General features: G+C 33.0%; 1 protein-coding gene across 1 annotated transcript in view; it reads right to left on the minus strand.

Moving 5' to 3' along the window:
* LOC111053776 (nesprin-1-like) overlaps positions 1 to 24,051 on the minus strand; it is a 189,600-nt gene that overhangs the window by 100,363 nt on the left and 65,186 nt on the right. The window contains exons 36-51 of the mRNA XM_039429393.1: positions 23,508 to 23,672; positions 22,469 to 22,628; positions 20,697 to 20,836; positions 20,177 to 20,325; positions 19,403 to 19,627; positions 16,544 to 16,642; positions 14,819 to 15,014; positions 13,182 to 13,449; positions 11,582 to 11,759; positions 11,114 to 11,309; positions 9,687 to 9,761; positions 7,117 to 7,269; positions 4,883 to 5,256; positions 3,727 to 3,855; positions 3,179 to 3,326; positions 1,016 to 1,180 (exon numbers count right to left, since the gene is read on the minus strand). Of these exons, the coding sequence (XP_039285327.1) occupies positions 1,016 to 1,180; positions 3,179 to 3,326; positions 3,727 to 3,855; positions 4,883 to 5,256; positions 7,117 to 7,269; positions 9,687 to 9,761; positions 11,114 to 11,309; positions 11,582 to 11,759; positions 13,182 to 13,449; positions 14,819 to 15,014; positions 16,544 to 16,642; positions 19,403 to 19,627; positions 20,177 to 20,325; positions 20,697 to 20,836; positions 22,469 to 22,628; positions 23,508 to 23,672 (2,820 nt within the window). The remainder of the gene's footprint in view (positions 1 to 1,015; positions 1,181 to 3,178; positions 3,327 to 3,726; positions 3,856 to 4,882; positions 5,257 to 7,116; positions 7,270 to 9,686; positions 9,762 to 11,113; positions 11,310 to 11,581; positions 11,760 to 13,181; positions 13,450 to 14,818; positions 15,015 to 16,543; positions 16,643 to 19,402; positions 19,628 to 20,176; positions 20,326 to 20,696; positions 20,837 to 22,468; positions 22,629 to 23,507; positions 23,673 to 24,051) is intronic.

Below are 24,051 nucleotides of genomic sequence, written 5' to 3' on the forward strand. Positions count from 1 at the left end.
AGCATCAGATGAGGTAACCAAATCTGGTACATCATTTAAAACAGTTGAAGATATTAATAAACGATGCAATTCGAAACAGTTAAGATATTAAATCAAGTTTAATAAGAGTTCAAAAATAATTTATAGAATTTATACTGAATTAAGATTGGAAGATAAGAATGATATTACTAGATTATTGACGATGTAAGTATTTCTTCCACATCCTCCATTTGTTGAAAAGTTCTTTTCATTCAATAAATTTATTCAGGTAGAACCATTTCTGAAGTGGGACAGCCTGAGCACCTATATTTCAAATTGATATGATTTTGTCTGCAATTTCAGGAAAAACTCTAACATTCAATTTTCTTTGTTGAGTTATTCAATCAATTTATTAAGAAAATACTTTTATTACACACAATTTCCTTTGTTGAGTTTTACAATTAATTTATTCAGGAAATACCTTTACATCCTTGAGAAGATGTTTTAGAATTCCATCCAACCCAGGAACCAGTTGTCATATGTTTTTTGCATTTATTCATGTTTCAATTATATTCTTATTTAATGATTGAATTGTATGGGATTATTATAGTTGTAGGTGGCCTATCTAATTGTAACAACAATTTGTTGCTGTTTGTTGCTTTTTTTCGAAATTCCGTGATATATTTTCTACTACCGGTATGTATTATGAAATGCCCAGGGGCCTGTTTCATAAAAATCTAGAAGACACTTAATACAGGAACAGCTGATTTTAACGCCAATATTGAGCATTTGATAGGAGTGATGATTCTCCTGTATGTAAAAGGTGACTTATAAGTTTTATGAAACAGGCCACTAAAATATCCTGGCTGGCCAAACTGAGGTTTGGAAAAACCTTCACTCAATTATTCCGGAGCGCAACTATCAAAGTTCTCACAGCCAATATTCTTGCCAATGTTCAAAACTGACAGGTACCCTAAGAAGAATTTAGTAACAAAGAACTTTTATATTGATTCTCTGGTAGATTGGTGAATTGATTTAATTTGATGAAAGTACTGACCTTGAGACGTTCAAGGTTAGTATGCATTGATATTCGTTCAAGGTCGAGATCCCCCCACAAGAGAACTGTGTTGTGTGTAGCATCCAACCACTCTTGAGTTTCCATCACTGCCTTCGTGTACTGCTGGTGATCACCCACTATCGCTTCATACCGCTCCACGAAAGCCTGTTCAACATTCAATTACACGCGTTAAAAAAAAATCATCTACATAAATGATGTAGATTCAAAATTCAACTACATTAAGATCAGTTTCAAATTCATTAATGCTTAAACGTATTATTGTACATAATTTCTCATAATATATAATATAATAAAGGGAACAACTGGCTTATACACGTATGGAAAAGGAAATCCACGAATGACGCCTCATCACTTCTGAACCACTGTACTGATCAACTTGAAATTTTGCATATAAATTTTTACTTTACCGAAAATGGTTAAAGACCTATTTTAAATTCTCCAAGATTTCAGTATGTTAAGTTTTCAGTTTGTCAAGTTTTAAATTAGACCCTTGCGGAGCAAGGGTTAACTGCTAGTTTTCAATATTTAGATATTCCAGCATTCCTGGATAGATCGCGTCGTTAAAACAAGTAATACTCTCACTAATTATTGCCACAAAATACAAAAATGAATATTACTGGCACAAAATATTGTCATACTCTCACTAATTGCCACAAAATACAAAAATGGATATTACTGGGACAAAATAATTATTGTTAAATAAAATAACCAAATACTAACTTTGTGACACACTCAGTGACAATGCAATGACCGATCATTCATTCATTCATTTATTGATTCGAGATACACTTACTTCTTCTTCTTCTTCTTCTTCTTCTTCTTTGGCTGTGCCTTATCCCATTTAAATGGGGTCGGCATTCCTTTCTCTTAGTCTGCCTCTCCACAAAGCCCTATCCAATGCTTCCTCTCTCCTCCAACCACTCTCCCGCAAGTCAGCCGCTATTCTATCTCCCCACCTCATCATAGGTCTACCTCGTCCTCTCACACCATCCAAAACCAAATCCTGCACTCTTCGTCAAACATAATCCTCCTCCCGTCGCTGTACATGCCCAAACCACCTCATCCTTGTCTCCTGCATTTTCTTTCCCAGTGGTCCAACTTTTACAGTGCCTCTGATCAATTCATTTCTTATTTTATCTCTTCTTGTAACCCTACACATCCAGCTTAACATTCTCATCTCAGTTACTTCCATCTTTCGTTCCTGTTTCTTTGAAATGGGCCATGTTTCTGTTCCATACAGCATAGCTGGCCTCACAACTGATCTATACACTTCCCTTCATTTGACAATTCACTCTCTTATCACAAAGAACATCACTCATTTTTCTCCAGTTCATCCATCCACAATTTATTCTATGCTGTATTTCTACATCAAGCCCTCCATCTCTCTGTTAACTTTGACAAGTCATACTCTCACTAATTGCCACAAAATACGAAAATGAATACTACTGGCACAAAATAATTGTTAAAAGAAACAAACAAATACTAACTTTGTGACACACTCAGTGACAATGCAATGACCGATCATTCATTCAATCATTTATTGATTCGAGATACACTTACAATACAGATAAACAATTATTCATTGAAATAATTGGGTGAGGACCAACGGGCATTGCCCAAAACTGTTCCTCCCAAGAATTTTGATTCATATGCTAGATTCAAGTCCAGAGAAAGGCAATGTTTTCCACTTTATGAAATTTGTGTCCAATTTACTGAGCAAACACAAACAAGAAATTTTGAATTTAGAAAGTCACTTTGATTACCTTCTCAGTCATAACAAACCCAATAGACACCAATAACAGCACACTAAAAATTGCCATCCTATCCTTCTACTTGTCTATGAGCACAACCAGGAAGATGGCGGACCTGCCGAAAAATCTCGTTGTCACAGTGAGTGATTAATCAATTTATTGGAGGAAATCTGACTGCTAGTCGTTCTTTTTAATAGCAAAAAGTGATTTTATAATAATCAGTTCGTGATGGAAAACTACATTGAAGAATTTAGAAAGATTGAAACCCAAATTAAATAACAAAGTTACTTTCACTGAACTCTTAAGATTTTAATATAATAACTAATTTGGAAAATTTTGATCTGAAAAATTATACCACTTGAAACAGTAAATGGAGAATTGATTGAATTACCTGTGCTCTCTTCAGTATCTTGGCATGTTGCTGTGTCAGAGTTGCTAGTTGCTGATCCACTTGGACATTCCGAACTGGTAACGACTCTATTTTGTCTCTCAACTTGACAATGTCTTGATGGTGGATTGTTGCATCATGAAGGACCGCTCTGAAAAGAAAATAATAGTTATTCATAACAGTATATGTTGTTTTCAAAATACTATTATCATTTTTAACTAGAACAGGTGCAGTTTTGTTAGAAGTAGGCAGAACAATAAGGATTACTAACAGGGTAATAGAGCAAAGGAGTTATAGAGTAATAGTTATAGGTTCCTGAAAAATAACAGTGAAAAATCCGAAAGCCACATAATTTTAATACTCATAATTATATCAGTGTCAGTTCCATGAATGATAAGAATGGTAAATCAGACTGAATATCTTCACAATGATAAAATAATTTCACAAAGCAATTAAAACGTTTTAAATAAATTCACAAGTCAAAATTCTGAACAAAAATTTATTTACAGACTTTTGTGATTCTGTTTTACATTTGTTTCTAGTGGAATTACCTGTAGGCCTGTAGTTGGGCGCGCTTCTCATCCAATGTGGCCTTCAGTTCAGGTTCAGCTGGCAGTGAAGCTTCAGCCTCACGTAGCCACCTCTGCAAGCTTTCAACACATTCTTCAAATCCACTCCATCTGCAAAAGGAACATTTCCATGATTACTTTATACTTCGATAATAAGATCATTCTATACATATTTCATCCTATCACATTAACTATCCTCATGTTTAGTAATTGACGAGTCTCATTTGTTGCTCTTAACAAAGAGATATTTCAAATTTTTTGTAGAATCTCTGTTAATAAAGTTAACAAAGAAAGCACTTCTATAAAATATATTGGCAATTAAAGACTGCAGTTTCGTGGCTTCAATAATTACATTTCTTACAGAACAGTGCTCGAATGAAGAAGTGGAACTGACAATATATAACAAAGTTTTCATCAAGAGATTTGACTAGATTCCTATTCTAATAATTTCAAACTATTGTCCTTGTTGTATTTCGAAATTATTATTGCTAATGTCCTGTCCATTGTTATATTTATTGCTTTATGATAAGTTTCACTGAGCTAAATAATTAATAGGATGTAACCTCTGTTTGAGACAGCCAGTGTTTCATCCATTTTTTAAAATAATTTTTCAATACATATTATGTGTCCTCAGCTTACCATCAACCTAAAATAGCTGGCCAATATCTAAATCCTCTTCAATTTTGAAAATGAAAGTCATCTTCAACTTACTACCAAACTAACAAAATAAGATGGAACCCTGGTCTCGTATACCCTGGAACCCTGGCAGCCATAGCAACTAATATTTCCTATACTTTTATAGATCTGACATGGGCTGAAAAATCAAATCAATACAATTCATCAATACCCTAAAATTACAAATCATATAGATATGACGGGGCGAGATAAAAAAATGGAATTATTATGGGGAAACCGACATCCTACTAGGCTATTCCTATGTAACGTTTTGGAAGTTATATTTTATTTGTTTCGAAAAAAAATCAATACAACTTTGGAAACAACAGGCATAATAACTCAAAACTGTTTCCTGTACAAAAATATTATACTGTACACTGTACAGTTATTGTTTTTTTCTAAATAATTGAGACTTATGAGTCCCTAGTTTTTAATAAACAAATTATTGTATCATTAATTTCACCTGGACAGTTTAGCCTGCAACTCGCGCTCCGTACTGCTGACTCCATCATAGAGCGCCTCCAGAGACGTCTGCAGTTCCTCCAGCTGAGAACTAATGGCCTCCCTTCCATCCACAGCTGTCGAAGGGTACAGCTTCTCACCCAGCTCCACTGTTGCGTTCAGCAGCAGAACAGCTGTTGGCCGTTCAGACAACAGCGCGCCCAGCTGTGCCAGCTGTGACTCGAGGCTCTTCTGCGACACCTGCGATTCGTCGGCCAGCTGACAGGCTGCGTTGTACTTCTGCTGTGCGCTGCTCAACCAGTTAGAGCACTCCTTGTATTTGGCCAGGTACAGTTCGTGGTCTTTCACAGCCTGTTCGCATTTCTTAACGATCTCCTGAAATAAGAAATGAAGGCATTGAGGAATTGTTATAATACTTCTGATCACAGTACTGGGAAATTGTACAAGAAAGAAATTAAATACAAAAACAAGAAAGCAAATAAATACAATTACGCAACAAAGCAATTCAAGACTCAGAGTCTTCTCAGAATGCTCTCAGAGTCTTCTCAGAATGCTCTCAGAGTCTTCTCAAAATGCTCTCAGAGTCTTCTCAGAATGCTCTCAGAGTCTTCTCAGAATGCTCTCAGAGTCTTCTCAAAATGCTCTCAGAGTCTTCTCAGAATGCTCTCAGAGTCTTCTCAAAATGCTCTCAGAGTCTTCTCAGAATGCTCTCAGAGTCTTCTCAAAATGCTCTCAGAGTCTCTCAAAATGCTCTCTGAGTCTTCTCAGAATGCTCTCAGAGTCTTCTCAGAATGCTTTCAGAGTCTTCTCAAAATGCTCTCAGAGTCTTCTCAGAATGCTCTCAGAGTCTTCTCAAAATGCTCTCAGAGTCTCTCAGAATGCTCTCAGAGTCTTCTCAAAATGCTCTCAGAGTCTTCTCAGAATGCTCTCAGAGTCTTCTCAAAATGCTCTCAGAGTCTTCTCAAAATGCTCTCTGAGTCTTCTCAGAATGCTCTCAGAGTCTTCTCAGAATGCTCTCAGAGTCTTCTCAAAATGCTCTCTGAGTCTTCTCAGAATGCTCTCAGAGTCTTCTCAGAATGCTCTCAGAGTCTTCTCAAAATGCTCTCAGAGTCTTCTCAGAATGCTCTCAGAGTCTTCTCAAAATGCTCTCAGAGTCTTCTCAGAATTCTCTCAGAGTCTTCTCAAAATGCTCTCTGAGTCTTCTCAGAATGCTCTCAGAGTCTTCTCAGAATGCTCTCAGAGTCTTCTCAGAATGCTCTCAGAGTCTTCTCAGAATGCTCTCAGAGTCTTCTCAGAATGCTTTCAGAGTCTTCTCAAAATGCTCTCAGAGTCTTCTCAGAATACTCTCAAATGCTCTAAGTGTTCTCAGAATGCTCTCAAATGTTCTCAGTCTTCTCAGAATGCTCTCAAATGCTCTCAAGTCTTCTCAATTTACAAAACATTTAGTATATTATGAATATACACCCAAAACATTTTGTATATTATGTGGAATTGAAGATGTTTGTGTACTGCTTAGGATTCAAGCATATTTTCTATTCGTTCCATTCGTTTCTATTCTATTGTTTTATTATTAGAATGTAGTCATGGGAACTTAAAATTCAAGATTCCAATATGGCTTCAATGGCGGGGAACACGGCTTAACGTAAGAGGCTATTTGCCATCAAAGATTATAAATAACAGAGAAAAATATAATGAGATTCTTGTGACCTCAACCGTTCCATGTTTTCCAACAAAAAAAACTGAAACTGAATCTACCAAAAACATTGGAGCATGCCTTAATTAAGTTGATACAAAACGTAGACACTTTTAAAACATGGGAGGATTGGAATAATTCTTCATCATATTGTCTCCATGTAATGTCCAATTCTATTCTCACATAAAATATCAGTTTAAAATTTGACTGACCCCATGAAACACAAAAGTTTCCTTTCAACTGTATGTTGCCACACTGGCAATTTGTTGACCATTGTATCTAGTAAACGCAGTTGAAAAAGCCTAGAGATGTCATTAAATTAAGGGTTTATTTTGGATTTTTGACCCGAAAAGAGTAATTTCTCATAAATGAAAATAAAATCTCAACATATTGTACCACTAATGCGCTAAACACATGTAAATTAGTCCCATTTTAACAAAACATTGGCTGTAATTAGTTTTTTTAAAAGACAAATAATACGGAGCTTATGAATCAGTAGCATGGGCAGAGAGCATCTATGCTATGCTATAACATTTATTTACCTTAGCTGTAGTCTGAATAGATTGGAAGCGGGAAATGATCTGCTGAATGCTGACTGATATTTTCATCTCACCACTCATCTGCACCAGCTCGGATGAGTCATCAGTCAACTTATCCAGTTCAACCTCACTTTGTCTGATGCTTACCAGCATTGTCTGAAAATCGGACAGAATTGTTTGTAAAAAGGTAAAGAAAATATGCATTACAATGAATTCACTCACTACACTAGAAACTCTTAATCAAAAAAACCTCAATTCGTTGTTCTATGAATAAAATATGTGAATTCGTTAAAGATCTTCTAGTGATATACATAGTCATCGGATAGAGAGATATTTTTCAAGTATAGTCGTCTACACTGAGTCTAAAATATCTCTTGATATTTTGTTAACAGAATATTATTTTTATTGTTTACTAATGAAATAATCTTGTATGAGGAGGACTTCATAACAGAGTACTGTATATTATTGTTATATTTTTCGTCAATAGCAATATAATTATATCCATTTAAACTGAACTTTAGAACCAAATTCTAGTTCAAATTGAAATTGTACCAGCGAGGATACAATTGATAGCAAGTTTTTAGAAAACATAGGTATTGACATTGAAAAATATTGCACCGTTATTAAAGGATTAATAAGTAAGGTTACCTATTGTCATGCTGTACAATATACAGGACTTGATTTTCAATATAATACTTTAATAAATAACACTTAAATGAGTGAAAGGGGAAGAATGTTTTTAGATTGAGCATTTACAAAAACCTTGAAACGTTTAAAACAAAACGATTTATGTTAAATCTTATGTGTAATAAATTTGGAATGTTTGATGCTAGAGTGCCATAAGTTGGTGAATAGAGTTGCAGTATTCATATCTGGAAAACCAGATCCAAGAGTTGAACAAAATTTATTCCAAATTTTCAACAGAAAAAACATCAGCTACATAGGTAATCTAGGGTACTACGGTTTACAAATAGGAGAGAAACGCTCCAAGTGAATTCTAGATACGATGGGTCAAAATCAGAATAATCAAAATGTGATACTAGAGCTCGTATTTCTTTTTACATTATTTATCTTCTACAAACAACATACAGGAAGGATTGAAATACCATAAAATTACTTATAATACATACAAATGATAATCAAGGAAGTGGAATTGAAATCATCGATAGACTATTAAAAATAATAATATTTTTATAATAAATAATTAATGTTTTCATGCAAGTGAACTATAATAGCATGCAAACAATACAAAAAGACCTGGACATGATTTTGCTGACAAAACATTTACAGACATAAAATAAGCTGCAAATTGCTGATGAATAGAAATCAGTTAATGAATTAATAATTCCACCACGAAGCTGAAAATTTGGTTGGTAAGACAGAAGTAGCTATTACGAGTAGAGAGCAATAGCTGGTTGTGAAGACTTTTGAAGATTCAGTTCCGATTTTGAAAAGGAACGTTGCAACAGTTTTAGTAGGAAGTAGACGGGTACGAAAAACTTTCAGCCAGTTGTATAAACGACGATCAGATTGAAATCAATGATTATTTGAAAAATCATCAATTTTGATAGACGTTCACACTAGCGGTTGAAAGAGAAGAAAGAGTTTTCAAGATGAAGCGTTGGCATCCCTAAGCGGATCAGGCAAGAAGATAATTGTATTTACTAATAATTCATGGAAATTAACTTGACAAATGAGGAAAAATTAATGAATATCTTTCGTGAAATTTGATTTCAATGGAATGTGTCTTGTGAAAAATAGAATAATGGAAAAAATCCTTTTATTAGAGAAGGTGATCTTTACTATGAAGATGATGAACTATGCCATCCAATGTCACTATATTATAAGGATTTCAATTAATAGATCGAACATTCTGCTATAAAATTATCTAATTATCTAGTTTGTTTCATGTTTTTACGGAAGTTTTATTATCAATCTATCTGAATTTAAAATTGTTTTATTCCGATTTGTATACTTGATGATTGATGATTTGGTGTATAAATTGAAATGGACATAACCTACATAATATTTGAACAATTTAAGACAAAATTAGGAATTGTCCTAAAAATTGGAGAAGTTTTGGGCAATAGCCTGTTTTTTTCTTTTCCGACTATTGTATTGTTTGCTCTAATAAATAAATAAATTGATATTTATTTGCTATTTACCTATCTATATTGATAGTCATGAAATTATTGATATTCATTATAGTAGACAAATCTGGATGAATGAAAAATCAATGAAATTTTATTCTCAGGGTTAGCAGATCCAAGAAATTAATTGAAACTATAGGTTCATACAGTCAAGAATTCATTATTGACAAATAATCTAGTAAGATTTGTTTTTCATTTTTTTCTTAGTATCAAAAAATCTTGTAGATTCACAGATCTTGTAGAATCTTGTAGAATCTTGAATAGATATCTATTCTGCAGCAAGCTAGCCCGAATCGAAAATATAACAAAGCCAACAACCTACAGAAATAGTAAGAGATAGAATAATTATTCAGACGAAAGGGGAAAAAAGAAAGTAAATAAGAGCAGGAAAGTAGGGAATGGCATCGAATGTTGTTGTCTTACTTGCTCCAGGTGATCAGCAAGTGTCACTGTCTCTGACACCTCTTTTTCTCTTGACTCTATTAGCTTTACCATGTCCTATATAAACGCACAATATTACTGTCATTTCTGATTTCATATTTTATAATTCACTATTTATATTTTATCATATTTCATCAACTACAACAACAAATACACTGAAATACAGAGTAAAACATGTTCATAGTTCTATCTGATTTTTGATCTGTAATAATTAATTGTCTGATCTGACAAAGATCTAGAATTAGAATATGGATATAAATATGGCTGAAAAACAATTCTCAATTATTTGACCATACATAACCACTATGAAAATACAGTTGATCACAACAGGAAACCAAGTTCGTAAATTTATCTCTTATATATTTTACTAAAGTTCATGATGCTGGTGATTTGTTAATGCTCCCTTATTAGTGAAAAAATTGAAATCGCACATAGTGACAGGTGACATCCGATACAATTAGATGATTATGATTCATTAATAATGAACTTGTTCAATAATCCAAAAATATGAATGTAAATATATTACTGATATTGAAGAATGATTGGATATTGAAAAATCCAAGCTATTCATGCCAGAGTACAGAGATCTAAATATTAATATGGTTTATGAAACAAAAAGAATCCATTTAAAGAACTATGATACAAAAAAATTGTAGAATGATACATTCTCTATTCCAATTTAAAGTTACAATTCATAATTGAAATCAGCTTCTGACATGATTTTCCAGGAAAGTCACTTAATACATTCGACAGATTGAAAATTGAAGCAAAACTTTTTCAATCAATTACAATATTAAAACTGTCACTCAAATCTTAAGAACAGATAGATAGATAATAATTAAGACAGATAATAAAGATATCCTGGTTATTGTGAAATATCATTATTAATCCTAGTAAATTATTGAAAACGCTGATGTAATTCAATATCAATATGCACGGTATTCTAAAAACGTTATCCCATTAAATAGGTAATTTACCCGAACTTCATCTACATCATTAATTATTTCATATTATTTTTAATTATATGAAATATTTCATCAAATTAAATAGTTTACACAAACTACATCTACATCATTGATTATTCCACATCATTCTAAATTATTTTTAAAATTCTATATTAAATATAATAAAATAAATTATATTTAATTATATAAAAGTATAATACGTCTTCAGGTGTGATAACACAATCAAGCAAGCTCCTCATCAGACGTGAATTGTTTCCTTATTTGCAACGCCAAAAAATGAGTACTTTTTATTTGCTATGAAATATACTGTGCGTTGTTATCTATGTAATCACTTACATAGAATTAATAACTTAATCAGAATAACATTAATATTTCATAAATAACATTGAATTATTCAATTAAGATAATTATTTATATTGTTGGAATAAATAAAATTATGGTTACCTGATATTTGGAGAGTTGCTCTTGTTTCTCATCAAGTGTATTCAGTGTGGAATAATTTTTGAGAGCGGCTTCCGACTCAGTAAGCCAGCCGAGCAGTCTCTCCAGGCAGCTCTCGTATTCAGCCCATTGTGCCAGTCTGCCTTCCAGGTTCTGCTTTGCATCACCCAATGACCGCTTGAACTTATCGTGATCAAATCTAGTGAGAAGTGCGAAAAATATTAATTTTCATACTACTAAATGAATAAGTAAAAAATTATAGAAAGCATTCAACTTTAAATAAAATAAAAATCATCAATAATTACCTTTTTTATATTTTATCAATTCATAACATGTTTCAAAAGTTGTAATAGCCCTATAAATGAAAAGTGAGTAAAGATTGATGGATGCACATCATAGAACAAAGCAAGTTGAAATTGTAGATAATCAAGCAATATTATATACGCGTGGAACTGAATAAATTCAACTTACTTTAAGTTAGCTACATCCCTTTCCATATTCTCCTTTGCCCGGGACGGAATTTTATTTGAAATTTTAGATATATGCTCTTCGAGTGTCTTCAATCGAGCATTGCTGTCAGGAATACATTCTTCAATTTCTTTCAGTTTTTCAAGACGTCCTTGAAGTACAATTTTGTTTCCACTGGCATCTGTTAGAAAAAATTGAAACATTATGATTTGCAGTAGAAATTACTCAATCTATAGTGAGGTCCACGTTATAATGGCAGTGGATAAATATAGAAGAATAGCGATACCGATTCTCTGCATTAATTAATTATATTTCTACACTGTCAAAAACATAATTGGCATCGTTGTGGACCTAGAAAAGGATAGTACCACCGGCTTTGTCGAATGGTAGACAAGGATAGCAAAACCAAAGTTGATCAAATACTGTCATTATAACGTGGACCTCACTATAGTCGTAGAGAGATAACATGCATTCAACACCTACATTATTTTCAATTTTATTGATCTAGTGGGCAAAATCTGTCTATAATTTATATAAAATAGGTTGAGATTTGGCCATCCATCCGAAGAAATCACAGGGTTGCTAAATCGTGTAGAAATGTAACTATCTCAAATATATAATTAAAGCTCAAAATTGGATGTAGGATATCATCCCCGATATATACCAGTAGTGCTGAAAAAGTTTCAGGGTTGAAAGATTGAAAGGAAGTTTAATTTTTTTTTGTAAAATTGGAAACACCGCTAAAATATGTTTCTCTACTGGATATCACTTCCCTCAGAATTATGGGATGTCGTAATGAGTGAGAATTTTTTATCAAAATAACAGGGAGAATGTATTCTTTCTATTTGTGTCTGAATCATTTTTATCCGACCCATAGGTATTTTCTAATGACTATGTTCGTCAATGTCGAGACATTTCGAACAAAAAAAAGAAATTTTCGACATGCTAGAAACTTTCTTGTTTCTAAAGATAAGTGGGTGGTGAAACGGTAATAGAAAACAAAAAGGATCTAGAAATTTCTCAAATGATGGAAAACAGTTACTATTTAATTTAGTAAATATCTTTTTTAGAATGTGATATGGAAAAAATGATGTTATGCTTTAATTTACTATGGTCTCCCACGTTTAATATAAAACAAAATATCAAAATATCAAAATATTTCAAAATCAAAATATCTCAGTGGTATTAAAATCATGTCTTCTGCTGATAAAGCACTGTTCAAGGTTATCTAATTTTATTTTAAGTTTTTTATTTGATCCAATACTAATTTGGCATTTGCTTTACTTAAGCGAAAACGTTGAAACATCTTTTCTTCATCCCAGCAATGGAAATGATTAGATCATCATCATCTGTCTCCGTATCAAATCTTTACAGATGTCATGTTAATACAAAATATTTGGTTTAAACGTCCTGCTTTGATAGTGTAAACTTTCCTAGTTTAAACTCCAGACAGAGTTTAAACTGATAATGTTCAAACGTAATTTTAGTTTAAATTTGAAGAAAATCACATTTGGTTTAAACTTTTGCTTAAACTTATACTGTGCAAACGGCCCGTAGTAGTGAACTTAATTGAAGTTTGAATATGTGCTGAATTGATACAGACCTGACAACCCAGACAAACGATCCCACAGCTGTTTCATGTAATCCTGGTGCGCTTTCTGCAATTCGGTCAACATTTGGAATGAGTCGAGGAACTCCTCCAGCTGAGTGATGTTCTCCAGCAGTTTGTTGACAAGTTCTTCGTAGCGCTTGTTGACCGATGCCACGGCCTCCTTGATTTTGCCGGTGTCCACTTGTGGCGAAAGGCTCTGTGCCTTATCAGCCAGCATTTCCAGTGCTCTCTTGTGTGAAAGCACTTCTTGCAGAATTGTCTGTGAACAAGATTAACAAATAAATTAGGGAATTAGAGTTGCATTGCGAGTTGTAGGTCCGTATTATGGTATTTCTTCTTAATCTATAAATATGATAAAGGAGAGAATTGGCTTATACACGGGATAGCAAATACACGAATGACGCATCATCACGTCTGATCTACTGAACTGATTAACTTGAAATTTTGCGTAAGAGATTCATAATCTCGCAGTGAGTTTAGTTTTGTTTTTTGGTTTCTAAATTTCTTAATAATTTAATGTTTTCAAGTTTTGAAAACTTTACAGTTTACAATTTGGTGCAATATTATCATTCTTTTCGGGTTTCAATCTAATTAGATTCTAAATTTTGGTTTTTATATTTCTGGACTAGGAATTTGATTCAAAGTGAAGCAGCATAACCAACCTTTTAGACATTGGCTTACTACTATCAAAATTCGGAAAGGGAACAGTTTTGGGCTAGGCCTGTTGGTCATTTTCTAATCATGTATTTGATTTGTGCATTGGTTAATATAAATATAAATGAATGAATAATCTACCGAGGATGGTTATAGGCCTATTTTCAGTTCTTAAATATTTCAGTACAAGTTACCTTCTAGTGAATAATAAAACAAAGTAAATGTTGTCAACCTCATTGAATTTCGAACTTTTATAAAGTGGAATAGAATTGTATTCAAATTAGTTATGCTTAATGATTCTTTGCCAGGAATGTTATAAAGAAGACTGACCCCTAACAAGTAACAAAACATTATTATTCTTGGTAAAAAATACAATAAATCATATCCATTCATTTTTGGGATTTTTGTTCTAGAGAAATTCAATTGAGCTAGTTATTTTTATTTGTTGACCTGGCGAATTTCGGATAGTATTGCTCACCCTATCCACTCAATCACGGTCTAGTGCTTTTAATCAAAGTTTCCTAGAAAATATGACTGTGCTATGTATCCATTCTTTTCCAATATTCATTTCAACTTTGAATTTTAAACATTAATAGCATTGACTAAGGATTCAGTTTTTTCAAGTCTGAAGATAATTAACACCAGATAAAAACGATGTCACTGCTTAAAAGGAGGTCTTTCTACTTCTAAGTATTCAAATTCTAAGTGAAAATATTTTTGACAATGGGTTCATGAAACTCAAAAGTGCTCCAGTTCAAGAAGACAAATTTTTATTCCTTACTTTTAAAATCAATGATTGCATGTCTGTATTCGATTAAAAAATCATGAGTGTATATTAGGGTCCCCGTAACGCAGTTCGTTATGGATCAAGAAATCATCCAAAATATAAATAATTATGTGACAGTCTTTTCAAAGATAATAAAAAAGATAATTTGGAATTCGGAATAATCAAAATTATATAAATAGATGCTAACCTTGTGCTTGATGAGCTTCGTACGAATTTCTTGCGTAGAGCCAAGTGATGCGGATGGATCCTGTTGTAGGTTTTTCTCAACTCCATCCAACCAGGCCAGCATTTGAGCCAAGCTCTCCTGATAGCTGTTCCACTGCAATGACTGCGCATCCAGCAGTTTCTGCTGCTCTTTGATGCCTTCTTCCAATACATCCCATCTAAAAGAAAATGATAGTATCATTCAATGAGATTTGCTTGAATCCACTCAAAATATTTTGCTGATGATGCTCACGTAAGTTTATGAAGAGTTGTGCATGGATAATGAGGTCTGATGTCAAGAATGATTTATTAATTTACAGTTGTGTTGTGTGTGATTTTGAGGTATTTTTCCATAATGGAAAACACAAATGGAAATTTTCAACCACTTTTTATAAAAAGGATGATTTGTTCATTTAATTGCTGCGACAGAACATTATTGGGAGCAACAGGTTACTCATTTTACTCCCATAATATATCAGAATTATGCATAAATATATGCATATTAGTACTGTAGTGTACAGCGTTATAATAGACACATTATACAGATAAATTCCAGATGGAGTGGAATCTAAAACCAGCAGACTGAAGTTGCAACTCTTCAGATCACTGAGCATTTCGCCTTTTCACCTTGATTCAAAATCGCCTTGAAAAAACATCGAGTATTAAATCTTAAAAATATTGAGACCGTACAATGTATAATCAAACTGTACGATGATAAGGTAAACTACTAATAATGAGCTGACGGCGAAAGCCAAGCTAGGATGCCAGCAGTTTCTGCTGCTCTTTGATGCCTTCTTCCAATACATCCCATCTAAAAGAAAATGATAGTATCATTCAATGAGATTTGCTTAAATCCACTAAAAATAGTTTGCTGATTATGCTCACGTAAGTTTATGAAGAGTTGTGCTTGGATAATGAGGTCAGATGCCAAGAATGATTTATTAATTTATACTTAGTTGTGTTGTGTGTGATTTTGTGGTATTTTTCCATAATGGAAAACAGAAATAGAAACTGTCAACCACTTTTTATAAAAAGGATGATTTGTTCATTTAATTGCTGCGACAGAACATTATTGTGAGCAACAGGTTACTCTTTTAAATCGCATAATACATCAAATTTATTATATTATATGCATATTGGTATTGCAGTGTAATTTATTAGTACAGCGTTATAATAGACACATTATACAGATAAATTCCAGATGGAGTGGAATCTAAAACCAATAGCACACTGAAGTTGCAACTCTTCAGATCACTGAGCATTTCGCCTTTTCACCTTGATCAAAATCGCCTTGAAAAAACATTGAATATTAAATCTTGCTATTATATCTTGAAAATATTGAGACCGTACAATGTATAATTAAACTGTACGATGATAAGGTAAACTACTAATAATGAGCTGACGGCGAAAGCCAAGCTAGGATGTTATGAATTTGTATTCTTGTATATTGTGCTGTTGAAAATAATAAAACATTATTATTATTATCATTATTATTATTAATGATGATGATGTTTAATTCTTATACCACAACAATAAATTAGTAATGTTCATTACAAAATTACAGATTAGGGTATTTTATATTAATTTACTTAATCTTTGATGAAGATTTTATTTATTTGAATGAGAACCAGTGGAGCTCATGAAGCTGACCAGAACAAAGCTGCACTTTTATGAGTTATTCAATTAGTTTTTTTTTCAGATTAGTCACCTGTCTCTGACTTCACGGAGCTGCTGTCTGACAGTCTCTCGACCCGCTGCCGCTGTATCCGGGTATAGCCGTTCACCAGCTGAAGTCAGATTTGTCAACCTGAAAAAAATAAAATATCGCATTGAAAGATTAATTTCAAGTATCTATGAAGGTCAATCAATTACAGACTGTTTCCAGAGATGTTAAAGAATTTATTGTTCAAAAATGTAAAAATCTGGTGTGGTACACTCACACAACTTTCCTTGCTCATATTCGAAACTACGATCAGACTTTTGTATATGTGTATATATAATTGTTTTCAGAGTACTTCTTCCTTTGTGTAAATTGTGAAATTCAATGATTTTTTTAGTCGTCATTTTTTTAAAGTCGTCAAAACAGCTGTTCTACAGATGAAATATCTCGACTATGTGTTCTTTTTATGAACTGCTCTACCTACCTACCTCATGCACGAGAAGGAGGTTACAAAGTCCATTTCTCAAGGATGGGGTGGACCCCCCATTAGTTTCCCAGAAAGGAGACTCATGCCAGTTAATAGAGCTGATAAATAACTATACAGAGTATGAATTTGAAAAAAATCGGTCAAGTTATTTTGAAAAAATCGTGAAAAACATGGTTTTTTAGTAATTATCCGCCATTTTTCTCAAGAATATTACGGAGCTCCTGCAATTTTCCAAGGAAAAAACTCATGTCATTTGATAGGACTTATGAATAGCTACCCATGGCTTGAATTTGAAGAAAATCGTTAGAGCCGTTTTCGAGAAAACCGTGAAAAACAAGGTTTTTGGTCATTATCCGCCATTTTTCTCAAGAATATTACGGAGCTCATGGAATTTTCCCAGAAATAAGACTCATGCCAGTTGATAGTGCTTATGAATATCTATCCATGGTATGAATTTGAAGGAAATCGTTAGAGCAGTTTTCGAGAAAACGGTGAAAAACATGGATTTTTAGTCATTATCCGCCATTTTTCTCAAGAATATTACGGAGCTCCTGAATTTTCCCAGAAATGAAACTTATGCCAGTTGATAGGGCTTGAAAATAGCTATCCATGGTATAAATTTGAAGAAAATCGTTGGAGCCGTTTTCGAGAAAACCGTGAAAAACATGGTTTTTTATTCATTTTCCGCCATTTTTCTCAAGAATATTACGGAGCTCCTGAAATTTTCCCAGAAATGAGACTTATGCTAGTTGTATAGCTCATAAATAGCTATCCATGATATAAATTGAAGAAAATCGTTAGAGCCATTTTCGAGAAAAACGTGAAAAACATGGTTTTTTAGTAATTATCCGCCATTTTTCCGCCATCTTGAATTGAATTTTATTGAATTTCTTATTGTCGGGTCCTCATGGTATAAGGACCTTAAGTTTAAAATTTCAAGTCGATCGGTTAATTAGGAATGGAGTTATCGTGTTCACAGACATACACACACACACACATACACACACACACACACATACACACACACACACATACACACACACAGACCAATACCCAAAATCATGTTTTGGACTCAGGGGACCTTGAAACGTATAGAAAACTTGAAATTGGGGTACCTTAATTTTTTTTGGAAAGCAATACTTTCCTTACCTATGGTAGTAGGCAAGGAATGTAAAAAGAACAGTATCTATGAGGTATAATTGGACAAATAGTATTAGGTAGATTCCGAACTACCGGAAGCCATTAGAAACTCATAAATAGTGAAATTGATTCATCGTATTTGCTCTCCAGAATTCATATATAATATATATATATATATATATATATATATATATATATATAAATAATATATATACAATTGATATTATTAGTTAGTGAAATTGATTCATCGTATTTGCTCTCCAGAATTCATATATATATTATATATATATATATATATATATTATATATATATATATTATATATATATATATTATATATATATATATATATATATATAACCAGTGACTCGGCGCTCTGAGTTTTCTTTTTCGGTTCCTCGATCCACAACACTTAGAAATTACAACTCCCCTCTTAATAGGATGCAAACAAGTTATAACAGTTTGTCTAGGCACCTGGATGTCTTCTGGTTTTCTCGCGCTAAATTCCGGAAGGCGTTATATATCATAATTTTGTGTAAACATTAAGCTGATCAACTAAGTTTCAGGTGTATTAGTGTGGATAAGCATATGGTTTGGGACGTCGTTTAGATATGAAAGTCATTTATTCTATTGATAGTGTATTCTTTGAATTTTTGTTTATTATTTGTTAATATATTCTTCAATTTTATTTTACAAAATAAGTTTTGACATTTTGAATTCTTCATATTTTTTATTTTAACTTTTTTCAATAAGTATTGAAATCGTTGTATTTCTTGAGTTAGGTACTATTTTTGTTATCTGTATTATTTCTTTTTGCATAAGTATTATATCTTTAATTTGTATTATTTTCTATCATTTTTTTTTCATATGAATTGTAAAATGTTTATTGTAAAGGAGACATATTTGGGGAAACCCGTTGTCTCCATTGTGAATAAATAAATCAATAAATAAAAATTAAATTGACAGAAGTTGCTTCCTGAAGTTGTCACCTTAATCGTGGGCTGCACCAATTGATATCAACTAGCTGATCAAATTACAGAACTGATTCCTTAGGGCCAGACCATATTAAGCGTTTTTCCAGGCGCCAAACCAATCAGCCGATCGGAGAGCTACCTTCCCAGCCAACTCTAAAAACGCCGATTGAAAACACGCTTAATATGATCTGGCTTTTATTTGAATAGGATGAACATTTGGATTTTCGTTTGATGATTATTATAATATTAATCTCACTAGATGTTTAAAGTTAGTTTTTCTCAAAAAAATGAACAGTATTTCACCAACCTGTGAGCAGCCTGCTCCCGTTCGGCCACCAGTGCCTGCAACTTGACAGCGCTGGCCTCATGGTTGGCACGACTGGCAGTGGCCTGCAGGCTTGCCAACTGCTCCTCCATCGGCACCAACCATCGCTTCGTCTCATCCAACTTCTCGTTGTAGGTACGGTGGTCCTCCACCAATCCTTGCCATCGGTTCATCACCTCCTTGCTTAGCACATGCAGCAGTTGGTACCTGCAAAGCAAGTATACAATTCAATTCAATTTCAGTTTATTTCCAAAAAAACATAATACAAGAATATGAAATACAATATGACACATATTTTGGAATCCTCCTACTAGACTATCCATCTGTGTGTAGGGGGGGAATTGAAACTTCAATAAAGATTATGCTCTGCCACGCCCTGAATTTTTAATTATATTGCTTACTGAAGACCTAAGTTAGTTAGCAATGTTACTGGAAATGTTTTAGAATTGTTACATAATTGGGCCTGTTGACCCATTTCCAATTATTTATAGTTGTGTATATTACTCAATGTATAATAAATAAATCATGAAATGAAACACAATAAGTTGTCTATTCTGCTTAATTTCAATTACATGAACTTGAGTTTCAGAGTTAATGGCATCATTATAAGTTGTACAAGAACATGTTGTAGAAGTGTATGGATGAAAATAACCGCCACTCAACATTTGTTAGCTTTTTTGTAAACAATGTTCTTATATTCTTGGTTGGCTGATGAAGTAATGTAGTTGGAAATCAGTGGTATAGATTGAGAATTACCTGTTGCTGATTTGAGAGATGAGAGGTTTGAGTTTATCTGCACCACTGGCATGCAACAGAGCGTGCGACTGATCGACGAATGAATCAATCTCCTTCTCTTTATCAGTGATCAGTTGTCTCTTCTCTTTGAAAGTGCCCAGTTGTTTTTCCTGCAATAAATGTAATCTTCAATTAGTAATTAATCTGAAAATTCATTATTTAATGCTAACGTCGAAGTGAATTATAAATTCAACTAATAATTCTGATAATAATTGTTCAAAGTGAACAATAAACCATCTATCATTTAAAAAGTCAATACAGAATCTAAGAATCTTACATAATTATATTAAAGCTGCATAATCTTAATAACCGTAAAAATGATTTCAAATCAATACTACAATATGCATAAAGTAACTAAGTAACCACAAGATGGCTGCATATGAGGGGTAGCTGTTTATATGACGATACTTTGATGAAACAAATTACTTATAATAAAACCAAATCCAAGAATACTATTCAAGCTCAGTGTATACAATGTCACCTTTTCTTCAAAAGTAGCCTTCAGTTGTTGATCCCTGAATGCCCCTTCTGTTGCACGGAACCATTTTGTATGAGAATCCAAATTATTCTCGAATTCTTTCCATTGAGAGAGTGTGTTGTTCAGTTTCTCTTGCACAGCATCTGTGAACGGAACAGAGAGATTTAAACGATTTCTAATAGTACTTTTTACAAGTAACAAGAACAATTATCGAGAAAATTCAACTATTCCTTACTTTATTAGAAATTATAAAGAGACAATTTTTCAAACAGGCATGAAAACAGATTTCTATCTCCAATAAACCATTTAATAAATCTTGTCTCGCGTTTGAGCAAAGTAACGTGTATTTTATTTGTAGACTTAATCTATTTCGGACTATGTGTTACGTTATCTAAATTTGGGAGAGGAATAGCAGAAGGTTACTTTATTTTTCCTCTCCCTATCAATTCGATGACATACTTATTGTATAAATGAATAAAGAATAAAGTTGTCATTAGTTGTTAAACTGATATCAGTATGTTATGTTATGTTTGAAGGGACGGATTCAAGGATCCAAAGGTTCAAAGAACCTCACATGTCAACCGAAGCTCATATTAGGATTCAACATTCTTTCATGATCTGATCTCATCAGGCAATTTTTGTTCAACAACGTCAACAATCACTCATATCACATTCAACATTGTATTCTAAGTTCATTCATCTTCTTTTCACTTTAAAGAGGCTATAGTGAGGTCCACGTTATAATGGCAGTGGAGAAAGATAGGAGAAAAACGTTGGTCTTGTCCTTAGACCAGTTATAGAATAGACACGCTGGGAAGTCTAGCCTCTGAAGCCAACATCTACTGTCATATCGCCAAATCGTGACGTCATCATCGGATAGAAAACTTTCAGATTGTGTCTATTTCAGAAGGATGTAAATTATTATTCATTAAAATGGTAAACTCCCGCTGCGCTCCCGCTGAAATAGACACAATCTGCTATAAAAACAATATAAACAAACTCTACAGAAAAGTTTTCTATCTGATGCTGACGTCACGATTTGGAGATATGGCAGTAGATGTTGGCTACATCGACTTTCAGTATGAATATACAATGGGCCGTGTTTATTCTATAACTGGTCTAAGGTCTTGTCAATAGCTTCTATAGACGTTAGCTGATACAGGTTTGTTGATGTAATATTGACTGTTCATTCTCGTTTAAAATGATCAATTATATTTTATCAAGCAAGAAATAACATTTTCAATAACTTTATAGAGAATTTTCATATTTAAGATGAAATATTTTGTTAATTAGTTATTAATTCTACATTGTTGAAGAACGATCTGGCAACAGAGCAAAGCAAGAAAGAGGTAGCGCTATCCGCTTTGTTAAATGATGGACAAGGATAGCAATAGCATTGCTAATCAGACACTGCCATTATAACGTGGACATCACTTTAGTTTGTTGTAGCTACTTTCTAATAAGATCATTGATTGAGATTTACACTCTTACAACTCTTCACTGCTGGACCTTGATCTCTTGATGTTAAAAAACTCATTTCTTGACAATTTTCATATATATTTTCCCGAAATTTTCTAAATTATGATAGATTCATACTGACTAATTTATACTAAGCTGATAACTTTCGTCTAATGAATGTCGTCGTTGATCTTTCTGTTTATTGATTCGAATGCAAATCAATATGTTATTGCTGGGTCCTGAACTGATTTTTAACGTTTGTTATTAGTTAGTTAGTACAGTCTCAAATTCTAATGAAAGCAACTAATTATACTAACCAATGTGTGCTTGATGTTGATTCTTAGCATCAGTTAGCTTCTTTACTTCTTTCTCCAGCAGAGTAACTCCCTTTTCTGTGGTACTCTCACTCACTGCACTGAACAAATTATCCAGGTCATTGAGCTTCTTGTCTGCTTCTTTGAAATCTGATTTGATAGCCTGCAAAGTAATAAACAACATTGTAATTCTCAATTTATTTGTATATTTTGCAATAAACTTTCAAACACTATAATTTTCATAATTACAAGTCAATTTCTAGCTGTTCAACATAAAAGAAAATGATAGTATGCTATTTAATATTATCAACAATTGAAAAAGAATAGAAAGCAACAAATTTTGTATCAAGTCTGAATGATTATTCATATTTATCTTAATGTATAAGTGAAAACATAATCTATAATGTGAAACACACTTTTATTCAGTTGTTTTCAATTCATGTTCCAGATATATACCAGTATGGATAAAGTATGGTATAGTATGGTAGTATGAGTAGTAGGGGTGGTAGTATGGTAAAGTATGGTATAGTATGGTATAGTATAGTATGGTAGTATGAGTAGTATACCTCTATACTAGTAGTAAGTATAGTATGTTGAATGAGTATGAGGGGGGGGGGTTTAAACAAGTAATAATCTTAATAATCTTGACTAAAGTTATATTTCATCATAATAGTTGAATGTTGTTGAATAATCCTTGAGTAATCAATCAACGTTTGTTTATTAAACGTTTGCTTGCTTGTGGATGGATAAGCTTCAATAAACAAATCAATTTTGAAAGATCAAGGCCCGGCTGCACAGTATTCTGTTAAATTTTAATCGTGATTAATCTCACAATAAAATCTCACCAATCTTCTCTGATTGGTTCTAATACATTAATCAAGATTAAAAATTAACCGACTTTTGTGCAACCGGCACTGAATCACTTTAGAATATATATATATTTTTTTAATAATTGACCTCGAAGATTACAGTTATAATACATGGAAGAAACATTTATGGATGATAGAATACAAATTGTGTGAGTAACAGTATAAAAATCTACCTTAAGCGTTTCCATTTGCTTCACAACATCCGCCTTCTCTCCAGTGATGTCGTCGCAGTCTTCCAATTTTTGCTTCTGCGCATTCAGCCAATCTTTGAATGATTCACATTCATCGCTGAATTTCTTGTGCTTGTCGACACTACTCTCAAGGCTATTCAGAAGATCCTTGAAAACAAAACAGAATACAGAAATTGTTAATTATTACCAATACGTAAAGATTAAAGGTGATAGATAAATAGCACAATATGATGACCACAATAACAATGAAAAATTGGATGATTCTCAAAAACAGTATGATATAAAATACAGAATAAGTTATGACTTTTGATTATTGGTTTGGCGTTTTCAAGTTTCTTAAGTAAGACTGATGTAGATGTTCAATCCCCTATTCAAATAATAAGATTGTAATCCCCATAAATATAACAATAAATACCCATTTCTAGGGAACTTATTAAATCTGATGAGCCATTAAACCCACAGATTCAATAGATTTGATCCATTATATTCAATAAGTATCGAAGAAACCGGACCTTAAACTAATAAT

The sequence above is a fragment of the Nilaparvata lugens genome, chromosome 5 (genome assembly GCF_014356525.2).
Source record: "Nilaparvata lugens isolate BPH chromosome 5, ASM1435652v1, whole genome shotgun sequence".
Lineage (NCBI taxonomy): Eukaryota > Metazoa > Arthropoda > Insecta > Hemiptera > Delphacidae > Nilaparvata > Nilaparvata lugens.